The 16,013-nt window shown below is 40.7% G+C and overlaps 1 protein-coding gene across 6 annotated transcripts in view; it reads right to left on the bottom strand.

The window, feature by feature from the left end:
* Positions 1-16,013, bottom strand: part of LOC140224996 (uncharacterized) — a 251,420-nt gene that overhangs the window by 124,688 nt on the left and 110,719 nt on the right. For all 6 annotated transcript variants that reach the window (XM_072302298.1, XM_072302292.1, XM_072302296.1 and 3 more), the window contains one exon: positions 5,903-6,099. In XM_072302298.1, coding sequence (XP_072158399.1) covers positions 5,903-6,099 — 197 coding nt within the window. The remainder of the gene's footprint in view (positions 1-5,902; positions 6,100-16,013) is intronic.

Raw genomic sequence — 16,013 nt, 5'->3', positions numbered from 1 at the left:
ATGGGAAAGCTGGTAAAATCGTCATTTTTTTCGCGAAATTGCGGTAAAAATGCATGTCATTCCCGCTAAAATCGCGGCAATTTATCTGTACAAAGCCGTAAAAAAGTCATCTTGTTAGAATTTTTGGACAAAAGGGGGCCAAAACTGTTGTAGTGCGCGATTTGACCCACGTTAAGTATTCCGTTTTTTGTGCCGGTCAATTCAAATTTCCCGTAACTAATGTACCTAAAATAAAACCGTTAATACTTTATTAAGAGTTGATTCTAGTTATTTTAGGATCCAAGAATCGTGTTCTCCGTGAAATTCTGATTGCGAAACATGTCATAGAATGCTTGAATTCGCCCCTTGTCTAGTGGTCGATCAGGTAAACAGTTGAAAGGGAATTTTCGATGACCCGTGCTAAATACTCTTGATAAATTTAACCCGGTAGCGCGAATGAGGCGCGCAGTCGATGTCGCGTCGCCGGCGCCTCGTGAGGCCGAGGCTTCCGTTGGCGCTCGATGACAAGGCGGACGACGCGGATGCAGGAGGTGCGAAAGTGCGGTCCGCGGTCTCAATCCAATCACCGTTGTCCGATTGTCAATCGATCGTTTCAATCATAGGAGCTCGCGTCAGTCCGTCAGTGCGAGGGGATATACTTTTAATCAAAAACTCATTCGGAATCTCGATTGGGATCAGTGGTGACCAAGGGCCGTGACACCATCGCAACGATAAACGATGCCCTGGGGCAATCATCTGTGAGGAAACACAAATCAAGAGCTAAAATGACAATTGAAATGTTTCCCGATCAAAGTACCCTAAAAATATAATATTTTACAATGAACTCTTATTAATGATTGAATTATACTTTATATTTAAAAAACGCGTGATATTAACTCGAACTCGAGGCAAAAATTTCGGACCTTCTTGCAGAATTTCGCACTTTTTCAGTACTTCCGGACTCCGTTTAAAAAATTCGTACTTTTTCCAGACTCTCGGTAAATATCGCACAATTAGATATCCTCCATGGCCCTACTCCTTTCAGTACAAAGCGTATTTACCGGGAAAGTTGTTAATATTCCTCGGCAAAAGTTTCAGACAATTTTGTTTGCAAATCATCTTAACTATCTGAAAATTTCAAGTTTAAACATGCATGACTTTCCCCTAAAATACTTGTTTTACTGGGAAATGTTGGCATCTCTCGAATGTTGATACTTACGGCGTTTTTCCTTAGCACGGCAGACGGCAGGGATAAGGAAAAACGTCGTGTGAGCATTCGAATGTTGCCAAGTTTCCTCTCAGAAAATATTTATTTTTAAAGAACGTTATGGTTATTTTTCCTGGAAATTTCCAGAATTTTTGGATAAAGATACCGGCAAAATTCTCTGAAAAATTAAAGGAAATGACCGTCTCAAATTTGCGGCGAACATTCGTGAACTGTCAAAGGAAATTTGGCCACGTCTGAGGGCTCCTTCCTTGGCGCGGCAGTACAGATGTCTATTGTACGAAAGAGATAAATCTGATTAAATAGGCTTTTATTTAATACTAACGGAGCATCCGGACTTACTTTTGAAAAAACAGAAATAATAAAGGAAGACGTAATAAGAGTTTGGAAATCTCTCGGAACAGGGGCAATTACTTAACTGTGCTTGACGAGCATCCGAAGCACTCGGAAGTACATAGAATACTCATAGCTGCAATTACTTTACTTGAAAGTAATCGTAGTAGTGTGTGGATTCTGTAGCTCAGAAAACCTCATACGAAAGTGATTACATCCCTAACGGGAGTTGTTCGTCAAGCATGTGATACAAACGCATATGATATGAGAGGTAACGGTAGCGAGTGATAAAAATTATGCATCCTCAAATTACCGTCGGGCTCGCTCCTAGCTCCGAGTCGACTAGACATGCATCTCCAATACGAGATTGCATCATCACAGACTCTGCCTGTCAGGTTCCATTACCAGTTATTTCAAATTAGGGCTAATCAACTTTTATGTTTTTTTACTCATCAAAGTGGCAACTCATACACAGACCACTGCAACAGTGCTGTCGAGTTGCGGTGAATTCTACTCAATTGGAGAATTGAAAATGTATCCACTGTATTGAGACGATAGAGAAGATGAATTCGATTTGCAAAATTTATAAATATTAAACGCTCCTCCTTTGGATATTTTGAGGGAAATTCAGATTTCGGAGCATGTGACCAAATCATCGTTTCTTAAATTTTATGCTCAAGACCCTACATGGGTTTCAAATTGTAAAATACAAACTTTTTTATTCGTTTGAAGTATGGAATGTTGCGAACGATACGAGTATAATAATGAAATGGCATAATGGCCCGAAATGTGGCATACATGAAAAGCACACAAAAAATGGATGACTGCGGCTGAAAATTTTAAATTAAGGCTAAAACTAGATTTTTTTTACCCCGGCTTGTATACGTAAGTTTAAATTTGTCTCGCTCTAGCAATGGCGGCGAATCGACGACTCTTTTTTCGCTATTTTGATTCCTGGTTGAGGATGAAATTGTAATATTACTTCAAAACGTCCCGGGTTTTTTGGTCTCCTGATTTTTTGTGTTTCTTGCAGCCTTTTTCCAGATTAAGCTGTTATTTTACGATGTATTTTGGTTTATTAAGTTGTCCATAATTTCAAATGGTTCAAATTGGGGTTGTTAGGACCCCCGAAATGCTCTTATAGTCTTTTATACATTTGAATTTTCTACCCTTAACTTAGTACCCACTTTTTTGTGCGTTTCGTGAATCATCATTTACAAGTACAATTCCTTAAAACCATTTTAATTGCTAAACAAGGTAAACAATTCGCACATGAAAAGGAGAAAAAAAACAGGACTTTTGCCTTGTAACGCATTTTGCGGACTCTACGCATAGATTTTGTCAACTTTTTGCGAACTATCTACGAACCCTTTGGGGCTCCTTTTCAGCATCCCGCTGAAAATTTGATCGGCATCTCTGCGCCGCGAGTAAGTTGACGGGAATCCGGATCATAAATTACTTTCTTCCACGCGCGGCGCACAGTGGATCGAGTCAATTAGAGAGGTCGGACATGAAATGTTCAAAATCAGCGAACATTGTAATGCAATGTCTGAAGGTAGTAGCACTAAAATATTGGAGTTTGGATTGTAGCCGAGTGCTATAAATAATGCAAAAATGTTTTAAAAAAACACTTACATTTTATTAACAATTTTATACCGAAGCTTTTCGAAGCGAACGCTTCATCGTCACAAAATCAATATCACAAAGGTCATAATTTAAATTTCAAAGAAGATTATTAAGAGTGATCTGATCTAATAGCTTGTTATCAATTGTTACCATCAATGAAATATGTTACCTTCTTTGAAATTTAAATTATGGCCTTTGTGATATTGATTTTGTGACGATGAAGCGTTCGCTTCGAAAAGCTTCGGTATAAAATTGTTAATAAAATGTAAGTGTTTTTTTAAAACATTTTTGCATTATTTATAGCACTCGGCTACAATCCAAACTCCAATGAAATTTTCGACTAAAACTGCAAATTTGGATGTTTATTTCGTCACATTTTACATTTTAAGGGGTGCTTTTCTTAGAAAATGTCACGAGGAAACCAATGTAACCACTTATAGAACCTTAAAGTTTTGTATAAACGGAGTTCTAAGCGTTAAAAGTTTCCGAATTTTGTCCGACCTCTCCAATTCACTCGATCCACTGTGCGGCGTGGCTTGGCATGCACCTTACTCGGACGCCCGACTCGAAATCTCGTCAAGAAGAAGTGTTAACTAGAGCTTCCGCGGAAAACGGAGACGTTGGAAGTGGGGTGAAGAAAGAGGGGAAGAAGGGAGTTGGTATGGGGGATGGGGAGGGGGGTGTAAACACTCGCACGCGGTCGCACGCACGCGGAAGGAAAACGGAAAACTCGGCGACGGTTTTTATGCCGTTAGCGACGAGTGGAGTTCTGCCGTGCTGAGGAAAAGCGCCGTATGATCCACCAGGCGTCGCCAAATTTCCTTCGGAAAACAACAAATTTGCCGGAAAATTTATGAATATTTCTCCTCCGATTTTTCGGAGGATTTAGTTCCAAATTTGGTCTACAAAGTCTGAGAATGTCAAGGAAAAATATGCATTACTTTCTTCAAAAATGGATATGTTATTAGAGGAGATTTGGCAACTCTCAAATGCTCATACGGCGTTTTTCCTTAGCACGGCAGAATTTGGAGCCGCCGCGGTGGGGAGTGGGAATCGAACCCTCGGTCTCCCTTTCCGGAAGCTTTCCCGCAAACGAGCTGGAAAACTGGCTTATCCAGTTGGAGATGGATGTGGGGTCCGTTACCTAATTCGTGCGCTCAGAAAATATCCAGAATCTCACCAAGCGTCCGAATGGAAGAGTATCTCCAACATTCCTTTTCCTATAAATGATGCAACGATGCATTTTGCTAGGGAAGAACGACGTATGAGCATTCAAATGTTGCCAAATTGCCTTTCAGAAAATGTTTACTTCGAAAAAAGTTATGAATGTTTTTCCTTAAAATATCCAAACATTTCAAATCACATCACAAGCGAAATTCTCTGAAAAATCGAAATAAAAATTCTCAAGACTTTCCCTGACAATCCTTGATTTGTCAAAGGAAATTTGTCATAGTGTGAAGGCTCATATCGCGTTTTTCCTTTGCACGGCAGTATGTTTAAGTGGTATATTTGGGTAGACCTTTCTTTTGCGCAATGAATTCTGGATGCGGTCGATATATTTCAAAAACCTACGGAAGGATTATAATGGGAAAATAAAAATTTCAGACTGTACATAGATCATTAAGGAGGGCTCGAACCTAAAGTCATCTTCCAAGGTCTTTAAACGAAATCAAAGCCCCGTTTCTAATTAACCGTAGATATCGGTACATTGAAATCGGTTGCAAAATGGAAACAGTAATTTTGACTTCATTTGATGATCTTGGAAGATGATTTTCAGTACTAGCATTCCTGATGATTCATCTACAGACTATTTCGATTTTCCCAAAAAACTCCACCAAATGGTTGGAATTTGAAACATCGATCGTACCCAGGATGTATCGCGCAAAATCTATAGCTCCAGTTTCAGCACTTTCAAGAACGATTCTGTTGTCGAACGATCAGTGGATAATTTCTGAGTTTTCTCTGAGACCCGTTTATGGTAAACGCTCACAGGCTCACACTTTCCCTGAATGGTACAGCTCAACGTACAAATGGTGTAATCGATAAATAGTTGACAGCATTAGGGCTCGTTATATATTAAGTAGAGCGCCAGAAGAGCGTTGCAATGCTCTTAAAAAGTGCAACTATGTAGCTTACAATAAAATGATACCCAAGTCCTGCTGGAATTTCACTCCTAAATCGACTCTATTTTCGTTTTCAACCAGCATAGGTGTTAATTTGGTTTGCTACAAATTATGCCAAGTTACACATACGCAATAGAAACACACACAAATATTGCAAAAATACACTATATAAATGGGTATGACAAGGCTAAAATGGTAAATAAACACAGCGATGGACATTGCGGACATTCCTTCCATGTTTATTTACCTTTTAAACCTTATCTTACCCATTTTTTGTTGCATTTTTCTTGTATTTATAATTGAATCGGGCTATTGCTTTGCGTTTCCTTTATCACGTTGCTCAAAGCATATACGCCGTTCCTGCAGAGAATGTTGAATCTCAGCTTACCTAGCTGTCGACATTGTGGTATCCTTTTAACCTGTGGAAGACACTACACTATCAGTCACACTAGCACACGCGAAAAAAACTGGCAGGTCACGAAACACATATGAGACATGGGAAACTACCATAACTTTTCACGAAGAAAATGCGAGGGAATCCAAAGTATAACACAAGATAATGACCGAAAACGTGGTTCGAGAAACACTAGCGTAAAAGCGTGAGAAAAGAGCTTACCTAGCCGACGACATGACTAGGTCTTTGGGCTGCTGGAAGGCGACTGGTCGGTGGTTCTTCTCTTGGGAGGCTGGAGCCAGTCCGGTGGCGGCGGTGCCCCGGTCCCGGTCGATGCCTCGCGGATTTGCTCCCGACATGGCCGCCACCACTCCATGTCCGTTTACTCCCGGGCAAGCTTTGCCTTCTGACTCTTGCGCCTGGAAAATAAAAACACATCTTCAAATCTAATCCAACTCCGTTCATTTTTCAACCTTATCAAAATCTCAGTTTCAATGGAGAATTCGCAGGTGTCTGAAATTTGATGAGTTCTGTGGTTGCATGGATGCTACCAAGTGAGCTGAACACGATGGATACCCCTGGTTCATAAATTGAACAACTGGACTACATTTTGCAATTTGGAACTATAAATTCTAGCCCGGTTTAAAAACAACGTATGTGTCATTAGTTTCCCGATGCACATAAGTGTTTTTCCAGAAGAGCCAGAATTTGTATTCCAAATTGCAAAATTCAGTCTAACTATTAGAGGAGATAGGACAAAATGATCTAATCTGCTAAAATACGTGTGTTTAAATGGGAAATGCCGCCAGATAACGTCAGTAGGCGGCACATTTTCTCACTTTTAAATCTATTTTTATACTATTTCCCATAGCCGAAAAAATGATAAATATACTGCAGAATCAGCTCTTTAAACACTTTCAGATGAAGCGATAAAAACATTGCGTACAAATTCTCCATTGGACCGATTTTATCAGAAGGAAATAACCCACATTTTGGACAAAATTGAGTTAAGAATGTTTCGGAGTTCCACTAGTGGTGGATATTCCCCTGCCAAAAACTCGAGTCGAGGAAAAAAATTAGCCTCTGTTAAGAGGGGCTAAAATTTATTTTTTACATTGAGTCTTATGGAGACATAAGAACTCAAACCCGTTTTTCTCAGTTTCAACTTGATGTGGGTCGGTCCCTTTCTGTTGAACTCGGTCCAATTACAGGGATGCTGATTTCCAATCGATACCACCAAAAAATCGATTAGATCAAATCATTTTTTTACCCCGATTCATGAGCCGAACTGTTCAGAGAACTTTTAGGCGTTCGGGTTGAGGTTTCCGCAACGCAGTTACGAAGAAGCTGCATTGTGTAGAGGGATATTCAAGGGGTGTCAGCCTGTCATACGCATTTAAATGTTGATTGACTCAGAACCCAATTTCCTGCCGCTAGGGGTGCCGCGACAGGAACACACTGAAAGCCTAGATTCGGGAACCTGCCTTGATCGATAGGTTGAAGAGGAAGGTGGCCGTGACCTCTTTCTCAAAGAAATCGACTCGATAAGGACAAATTTGCCTCGTTCATCGTGTAACGCTCATTTTGATACTTTCAAATCAATCAAACACCTGCTTCAAAAGACTAACTTAGGCTGTATTAAAAGTACACTTGTGCGCGACTCAAATTTAACATCCAAGCTTAGCTTAGCTTTAGCTTTTATTCCAATGGAATAACTTCCAACACAAACGTTTACGTGGATTGCACTTCAGACGCACTAGTATTGCTACTGTCGCTAATTTAAATTCCATTCAATGTCGATCAATTTCAGAGGGCTTCTCTTCAATGATCGACATCTTGTAACGCAGAAATATGATCAAAACGACTTACGGTAATTGATAAAATCGCATCTTAATATACAATGAAATGACAACTTGTATGTCATTTCATTCATTTCGTTTTGTGTGTCGGTATGACATTTATTGTTCAGTGAACACCAAACGTCTCGGGCCGGATTTAGGGGGTGGCCACATGGGCACCGGCCCATGACGGCAAATTTTGCAATTTTTTCAAATGTAGGTATAAAAAAAGTCGGATTCAGAAAAATATGACAAACGAGAAAAGGCGACAAAATCTCTCATTTCTTGAGAGTATATAGTAATTTCTAATTTTGCCGTCTTTCGGTGTACAGGAGCGCACTTACAGTCGAGTTAGAGAGAACCGACCATTGGCTGGCGCGGCGCGGCGCAGAGAGCAATGATGACGAGGACTTGAGATGAAAAGGAGAAGTTTTCGGCGCGGCGGTCAGCGTGTAACACATATTAGCGCCTACAAGACTGTATGAACACTTCACGCATTGCATCAAACACTGTGCGGTCAGCAGCGGTCGGCGGGAAACGCATAGCGCCTACAAGACTGCGTGGATACTTCACGCATGACGTCAAACACAGTGCGGTCAGCGTGGCGCGGCGCGGCGGCAGAAGTTAAAATTATTAAACCACATTTATGTTTGTTCTTCTTTCATAATTTTTTCGCTCATTACTTAGAAATGGAAGGCTTCGTCCACACAGAGATAGGTTTACGGAACTTAACTTTCGCGCAAACTTCCGTGAACTTTTGCTAGTAGTGTTGACAGGGCTTACGCAAAAAATGTGTCCAACACGAGTAAATGTGTCTTATGCACCACTCCTCCTCCGGCACGTTCACTTGATGGTTTTTATTGAAGTTTCAGAACGAATGAGAAGGGGGCGGCAAAATACAGGCGGCCCATGGGAGGCAAGTAGGTAAATCCGGCCCTGCAAACGTCTATAATTTTCTCGGCTCCTACAATAATTAAAGGGTACAACTAGAAACTATCGTTACAGGGTATGAAAAAAAAAAAAAAAAAAAAAGATTTTCCAAGCGAAGGAATTATTTGAGGGGTATCCACCGCGTTGAAAGCAAAGAGTGTGGATAGTGAAAACAAACGTGATTGGGACGGGAGGGGAACACGCTCGTCAAATTGCATAACTGGATGTCGGCAGGCGGCGGTCGCGAATGGACATTGATGAAGAGCATTCACACACACAGGTCCTAATTACCGGACGATTAATTAACTGCCCAAGTGCACACTGTCTGCACATGACTGCAGGTCAGGGAGCGCACACAGGACAATCACCTACAGCGTTAGGTTCTCCTCACGGTCAGCATGTGTACAACGCGTTGTCGCTTGGAAAAAAAAATCAACGATTCGTATACTCAACCTTATATTGCGGCTATTCTAAACGAGGGAAATCAAGCGGATTACACTTTGGAAAATTGGATTGCACTTTGCAAAAAGGAACCAGGAGCTTTGCAATGTTGCTAAGATTGCGCAACTTCTTTTGTATTGGAAGAAAAACCTGATTATCCACCAACAATTCCTATTTTACTCCCAAAAAATTGTAAATTAAGACAAAATTCCCATGTAAATTTCATATTTTTCATGGTTTCAGGAATTTTATTGCAAAGGATGAAAATGCACAATCTTAGCATCATTGCAATGCTTTTGGTTCCTTTTTGCAAAATGCAATCCAGTTCTGGCTCATCCACACAAGCATCTCCCTCTGTAGGGACATTTAGAACATATTTTGTTCCTAAAATGAGCCAGAAAGTGGACGTATTATGAAAGACTCTCAGAAACCGATTGCCTAAACCTAACCCGAGGGGGCGTAGGGGGCTCACGATCCCCCCCCCCCCCCCCGTGTGCCAAAAAAAAGAGGGAAAGAAGGGAAGAAAGAAAGAAGTAAGAAAAGTAGATAAAATACTCTGCCCATTGAAAAAGGCTTGGCAACACCGCGCGGAATGATCAGAGCTTTGCTACCAGCTGCGTTTCATTGCTATAACATAAGCGCCAGTCTTTATTATTCAAGCAATACAGCTGTGTGAAGTTGCGGTATTGCGGCGGCCTTTCACTGTTCTAGCCTCATTACATGTCACGATGTAAACAATTCAGAGTCTTAATTTACTTGATCGCTGAATCACTGTTACATTCATGCATTGACAGACGAACTGGTATCACTGCAAATTTTATGTTGTTTTCGTTGTCTTCTCCTCTTAAGCTCAAACTTGGAGGACACGTTTTAGACCGTAGTTTTACCCCTAATTTCCCACTGAAAAAGAGTTCGGATGATTTCGACACAGCTAACTCTAATTGTGTGGTGTCCACCAACTTATTGGCGTTGTACAGCAAACTAGTTGGAGTTGGTCTCCAACTTATTACTGTAGCACCAATATGTTACAAGATAACTCCAATAAGTTGGAGTGTACAATAAGTTTGCTGCACAGCATCAATAAGTCATGATGCTTCGCACCAATTTGAGCTAGTTGTGTCAAAATTATTCAACTTTTTTTCAGTGACGAGGGCTTTTAATATGTTGGTCCTTTCGCTGTTATTAGACTGACATAATGGTCTAAAACATGAAAGTTAGAAATAATCTGTGAATTTTTGTCGCACCATGACAAATATTCCCCATCGAAATTTCAAGGAACAGGGTCTCTCTGTAAAAAAAAAGGAACAACGGTGGATATTTAAAGATATTGCAATGTAATCTGTCCTTTTTGCTTCAAATCATCGATTGAAGACGTGATATAATCATCATAGAGACTTTTATCCTCTGGGGAAGATCAATAACCGCCTTTTCCTATAAAACAGCTTTAAATCAACCTTACACGCGACCTCCAACATTTTTAATTTAACGTGCATATGTTCCTTTGGAGGACGCAAAGGCAATATTCGAAACGATAACATAAAATGATATGTTGAGGGTTGGCTAATGGGAAACATCCCTTCTCGGTGCTGCAAAAAAGATTGAGAGGTATCGCCATAACTTTTTATCGACGCATTTCGCATACATAAAATGTCTGACGTGCGTTGAGGCAAAGTAGCGTATCAGAGAACGATAAAGGAGCGATCTGCGAATAAGATATAATAAAAAAAGGGAATGTTTTCTTGAGCTTTTATGGATATTGGTGCCAACCTCGTCTGGGGCTCTCGGTTCGGGTTTCATTCGCCGTCAAATATGAGAATTTGATTCTCTCTTGAAAATAAGAAACCAGCGCCTTGCGTTCTGAGCTCCATGCTTACAAATGCAGGCACAATATCATTCTTTCACTCATAAGAGCCACAATTTTATCGTCTCTCTGACGTAAAATAGTACCTCAATTGTCACGTGAGCCCTTTCCTACATATGACTTAATTATTTTCAGGGCTCAATTGAAAATTCAGGTACGACCTTACGTTACAGGAACGGTGAATTGCCGTTGTAATATTTTCTGAAATTGAATTTGACGTTTACTCATCAACGTTGTGTTGCAGCCTCATGTTGTCTCAGAAGCCCTAAACAAGATATTCTTTAAATTAACTTATGCAAATAGACACGACTTTTGACACAAGAATATTTTCCGTCATGAGCTGCGTTAAAAAATCGGTCTAATCGTCGTATGCCGCACGAAGGAACATACCTTCATTCCAAGGTTGCAAAATTGACGCAAATAATTAATTTGTAATATACAAACAACTACTTGTGAAATTTTTGTCCAAAATTTGTCTAATTTCTGCGCGAGACCTGAAGAATAATAAGTGAAATTTTCAGTCAGAAATGCCAAAGATTCTCCTAGTAAAAATGCCGTTTGCGAGGGAAAATTTGACAACATTGAAATGTGGTTACATTTTTTGTGATGGGAACAACGCCGTGCGCCATGTGACAGTTTTGTCAGACCGCGCTATTTTTGTGGATCATGTGACCGTGCCTTTGATTCTAAGAATGGTACTCTTGATTCATACGATCGTTACTCTTGCTTCAAACAGGGTAATCCGAAAGTCCCACGCCACCCCTACAATTTGTAGGGTTCATTCCCTTTTATTCTGTGATCCGCTCAAATTTTTCGAGGCCCCAAAGGTCCTTTGAACTAGGAGCTTTGACAAAATTTCAAGTCTATACCAGGGCCGGATTTACCTACTTGCCACCCCTTTCTCATTCGTTTTGAAACATCAATAAAAACCATCAAGTGAACGTGCCGGAGGGAGAGAGGGAGGAGGTATATAAGAAGCGTTCACTCGTGTTGGACGCATTTTTTGCGAAAGCCCTGTCAACACTACTAGCAATGGTTCATGGAACTTGGCGCGAAAGTCAAGTTCCGTAAACCTATCTCTGTGTGGACAAGGCCTTCCATTCATAATATATAAACGAAAAACTTATGAAAGAACAAATATAAATATAGTTAAATAATTTTAACCTCCACCGCCGCGCCGCGCTGGCCGTACTGTGTTTGGCGCAATGCGTGAAGTATTCCTACAGTCTTGTAGGCGCTATGCGTTCCACGCCTACCGCTGCGCTGCTGACCGCATGCGCACTGTTTTTGGCACAATGCGTGAAGTATTCATGCAGTCTTGTAGGCGCTAATATGTGTTACATACCGACCACCGCGCCGAGGGCTTCTTCTTTTCATCTTAGTCCTCATCATCATTGCTCTCTGCGCCGCGCCGTTCCAGGCCAAATTGCGTGTTTGGTTTCTCTCTTATCTTGAATAATTAAGGGTGCTGTCTCTTGTATCACGGAAAGACGAACACATTAGAAATTACAATACTATCAGGAAATGAGAGATATTGTCGCCTTTTCTCGTTTGTAATTTTTTTCATACCTGCATTTTAAAAAAATGCAAAATTTTCCGCCCCCTAATTTTTCCGCCATGGGCCGCGGCCCATGTGGCCACCCCCTAAATCCGGCCCTGGTCTATACCTCTATTTGTTAAAAAGTTACAGATGGTGGTGCAGAACTTTTGCATCACCCTGTATAACCGAAATAAATCGATCTTGTATAACCGGAGAGGTCTTTATAAGAATGATGAATCTCAATACCGTCGTCTACTGCTTTGCCTCTTCTTCGTTTGACTTTGTCTACTTTTTATTTTGTTAATAAATAAATCTTGCCTCCAGTTTTCGGCGCTGATCGTTAGGTGATTATCGCTCAACATGGCGGCTGCTCGGGTAGGCAGAAGTTTCTGCGACGGTCGTTATTATTTCTAGCTTTGGCGACGTTAAAAAGCGTGAAATTTCAAGACGAGAGCCTGCGAGTCGAAAGTTTTCTGAGGAATGGGCAACTTATGGCAGTTCGGATCTGACGTATTCAACTTGGGAGCGAACACTCTCGCCCTCTCGGGTCTATGCTAAAACGGAAGACAGCAAAGCTCTTGGGCTCTCCACCCACTCTCACTTGCTCACACGCGCGCGCATCGCTGTGAAATTTCTCCTTCATTGCAGAGATACCGTCATTTGGTCATCCAACACCATTCTGCCATGCTAAGGTAAAACGCCGTATGAACCTCCAGGCGTTGCCAAATTTCCTCTGACGAAATACGATTTTATTGGGAAAACTGTGAATTTTTTTCTTCCAATTTTTAGATTATTTTGTTTGCAATTTAATCTAAAAATATTCGAAAATTTTAAGGAAAAATATACATAAATTTTGACAAAAATACGTGTTTTATCCGAGGAAATGTGGCAACTCTCGAATGTTTATACGGCGTTCTTCCTTATCACCGCAGCATTCGCTGATGAACCTTGATATTAAACAGTTGTTTTGCGCTTCTCTATCATACTTCAGTCACCGGTGGGTCAATTGGACCGCGTTTAGCAGAAAGGAACCAAGCCAAATCAGTTATCGCTAAATTTAATTGGGCAATTAATTTTTTTCTAGAGAGCTTAATATATGCGGATTCCTTTTAAAATTTTAAGGGATTTGCTTCGTTCTACTAAAAAAATTACTGAAATTCGCACAACCGTTTTCATGTATGTATGTATGTAAAGCCGCTTATATAGCGTTCTCTGGCGCTCTAGGACACCTAGCCGCCGTTTTCATGTGAAAAATTAAGTTGCCCAATTCAATTTGACAATAACTGATTTTCTGCTTAACGCAGTCCAATTGTTAAAATGTTATTAAATAATCTTGATCAATAAATCGTATCGCTAATAAGATAGGGATTTATCGATCAAAGTCGGTCAATAACGATTCAACAATTAATTAGACTGCATTATGCAATAAGGAACTACAATTTCTGGTCCGTAGATAAAAACACTTATCTACCTGAGGAAACTAATGGAGAATTTGTTGTTTCTAAAATGAGCCAGAAATCTTAAGTTCCTAGATGCAAAATATGGTCCAAGTGGCCCACACTTTTCCTGATCCAAAAGTTTTACATATGTTAGCTGCCTGCAGGATAGTCATTTGACAGAGGACATAAAAAGTTAAATTTCCGCTTCAATGGATGAGTCACGGAAGTGTGTTATGGTGGTTTCAGAATGTTGTAGATAGATTAGTAAAAAATAGTAAGATCCGTCTAAACACCAACTGTCTTTGAAGTTTCATTTTTTCATCAGATGCAAAGTTGAGGACAAAGTTTGACAATTAATTTTAGGCTCTAAATATTTCAGGTTTGGTCTTTTGAATGTACGACTGCTGTAATTCAAAATTGCTCTTAACTTATGTTTTTCCAATATGCGAGATGAATTTTTGTCAAACTCGGTTCATAAAAACAAATACAATCGCCCAACGCATTACGTCTTTTGAGGTCCTTTGTAATTTCCTATTGACATTGAATCAAGAGCTCTCTTTAGCTGCCTTTTTTTCATCCATAAGAGGGGAAAACGTCGTCTTATTCTAACTTATTCCCAAAAGAAAGACCCTAAGGGCGTAACGACCTTCACGAAGGATCAACTTATGTGTTGACAATGCCCCACATCAAAGGGCTCGCTGAACGGTTCTGTAGTTAGGTTAAATTTGACGGATTCGAGTCGAACGAACCGCTCTGCCAGTAACGTCACCAACTCCCCGAATTTCCTGCGCGAAAACAATTTAATGTAGATTTTTAACCCTCGATTTGGCAACATAAACGCTAACAAGTTTGCCACTCCTGAGGAGAAAAGTCGGATACGGCTCGGCGCGGTGTGTTATAAATGGAGCCGGTAAAAGTTTTCCGCGTCAAACTGAACGATTTTCTCACTTCTTTAGGCTGAAAATACGAAGCCCCGGGAGACGAGGAAAACGGTTGATGCGTGGGCGTGTCCACCGCGGAGTTCCCGTCGATAAAGTTGATTACACAAGATTCCCTGTGGGGCCTCGTTAGACCTAATCATCGCCTAATTTCGTAAAGAGAGCAGTGCCCAGAATGAAGGTATTGGGCGAAAAAAATGGGGAAAAAATCCCAGGCAATTGAACCGGTTTTTCATAGATATTTGTCGCACTAGCATCCTTAATCTGAGTAAATCTACAAGTCACTTGTGTTATGAAAGCAATTCCCTATTTTTGTTGACACCCTTCAGAATGTTTCAAGAGTATGATGAAATAAGCTGAGAAACTCCCCCTTCCCAATAACATCATTAATATAAACTTCGAAGGATTCTGCCTTTTTCTATTTCACTCGAGGGGAAGTGTCCCCTCCCGGACTCTCTTCCCCACCCGGTGACTGACGCTGCGCTGTGCTGAACGGTTCAGCCTGAACCTTTCCCCTACGTCTGACCGTTCCCCACTCCTCTGTCAATCGAACCATATGCCACCGCTTACGTATTGTCGCTCGCCCACCCAGGTACCTAGCGGCCAGCGGTCAGTTGATGATAAATCTCGCTCATGCTCCTATGCAGCTACGCATTGATTACGCCAGCTAATTACTTTCTAATAATTAGAATTTCTTCGATAATAGTTTTCTTTATTTATTCGACTGTATTTTTTTCTCTGTTCTACTGTGATTTCCTTGGTTCTCTACTGTGTTTTTCCTAAATCTCTGAGTCAGAAATCTGAAGCACTTCGGTATGCACCGAGTACTTCAGATGTGTGACCTGAAATCTTCGGTATATACCGAACTACTTCAATTGTCTGACCCGAACTTCGGCAGATGGACCTTAACTTTTCGGATGCGTGATCCGAAAACTTCAGAGATCCATATGATCTCAGCTTCGGGTTCCATGCACAAATTTTTTTCTCCGTGTCTCCTTTTAGGGGACGCAACTAAAATTTCAGTAAATTTTTTTCAGAAAAGTAAAGAAAAAAAAAAGAAAAAAAAAAGTGGCTAACGATGGTTCCTCACCTTCACGTGGTGTTGGCTGTTTTTACTAAGTGGGAACCGTCCATTTTAAGATATAGTCTATTTCTTGCCCTGCCATTATTATTCTACAAGTTAATTGTGGAGTGAGAATTTCATAATGTTTTCTATGAAATCTTCAAAATATAGTGATAAAAAATTTGCAACTACTACAAAATCGGCTCGCGAAGCGAGCCGAATGTCACTCGCGTAGCGAGTGACCGGGGGTCCAGGGGGCGTAGCCCCCGGCTAGGCGTGACGG

This window comes from Bemisia tabaci, chromosome 7 (genome assembly GCF_918797505.1).
Source record: "Bemisia tabaci chromosome 7, PGI_BMITA_v3".
In the NCBI taxonomy this organism is placed as follows: domain Eukaryota; kingdom Metazoa; phylum Arthropoda; class Insecta; order Hemiptera; family Aleyrodidae; genus Bemisia; species Bemisia tabaci.
Note: the sequence above shows the minus strand (reverse complement) of the source record. Positions and strands in the feature narration are given on the sequence as shown.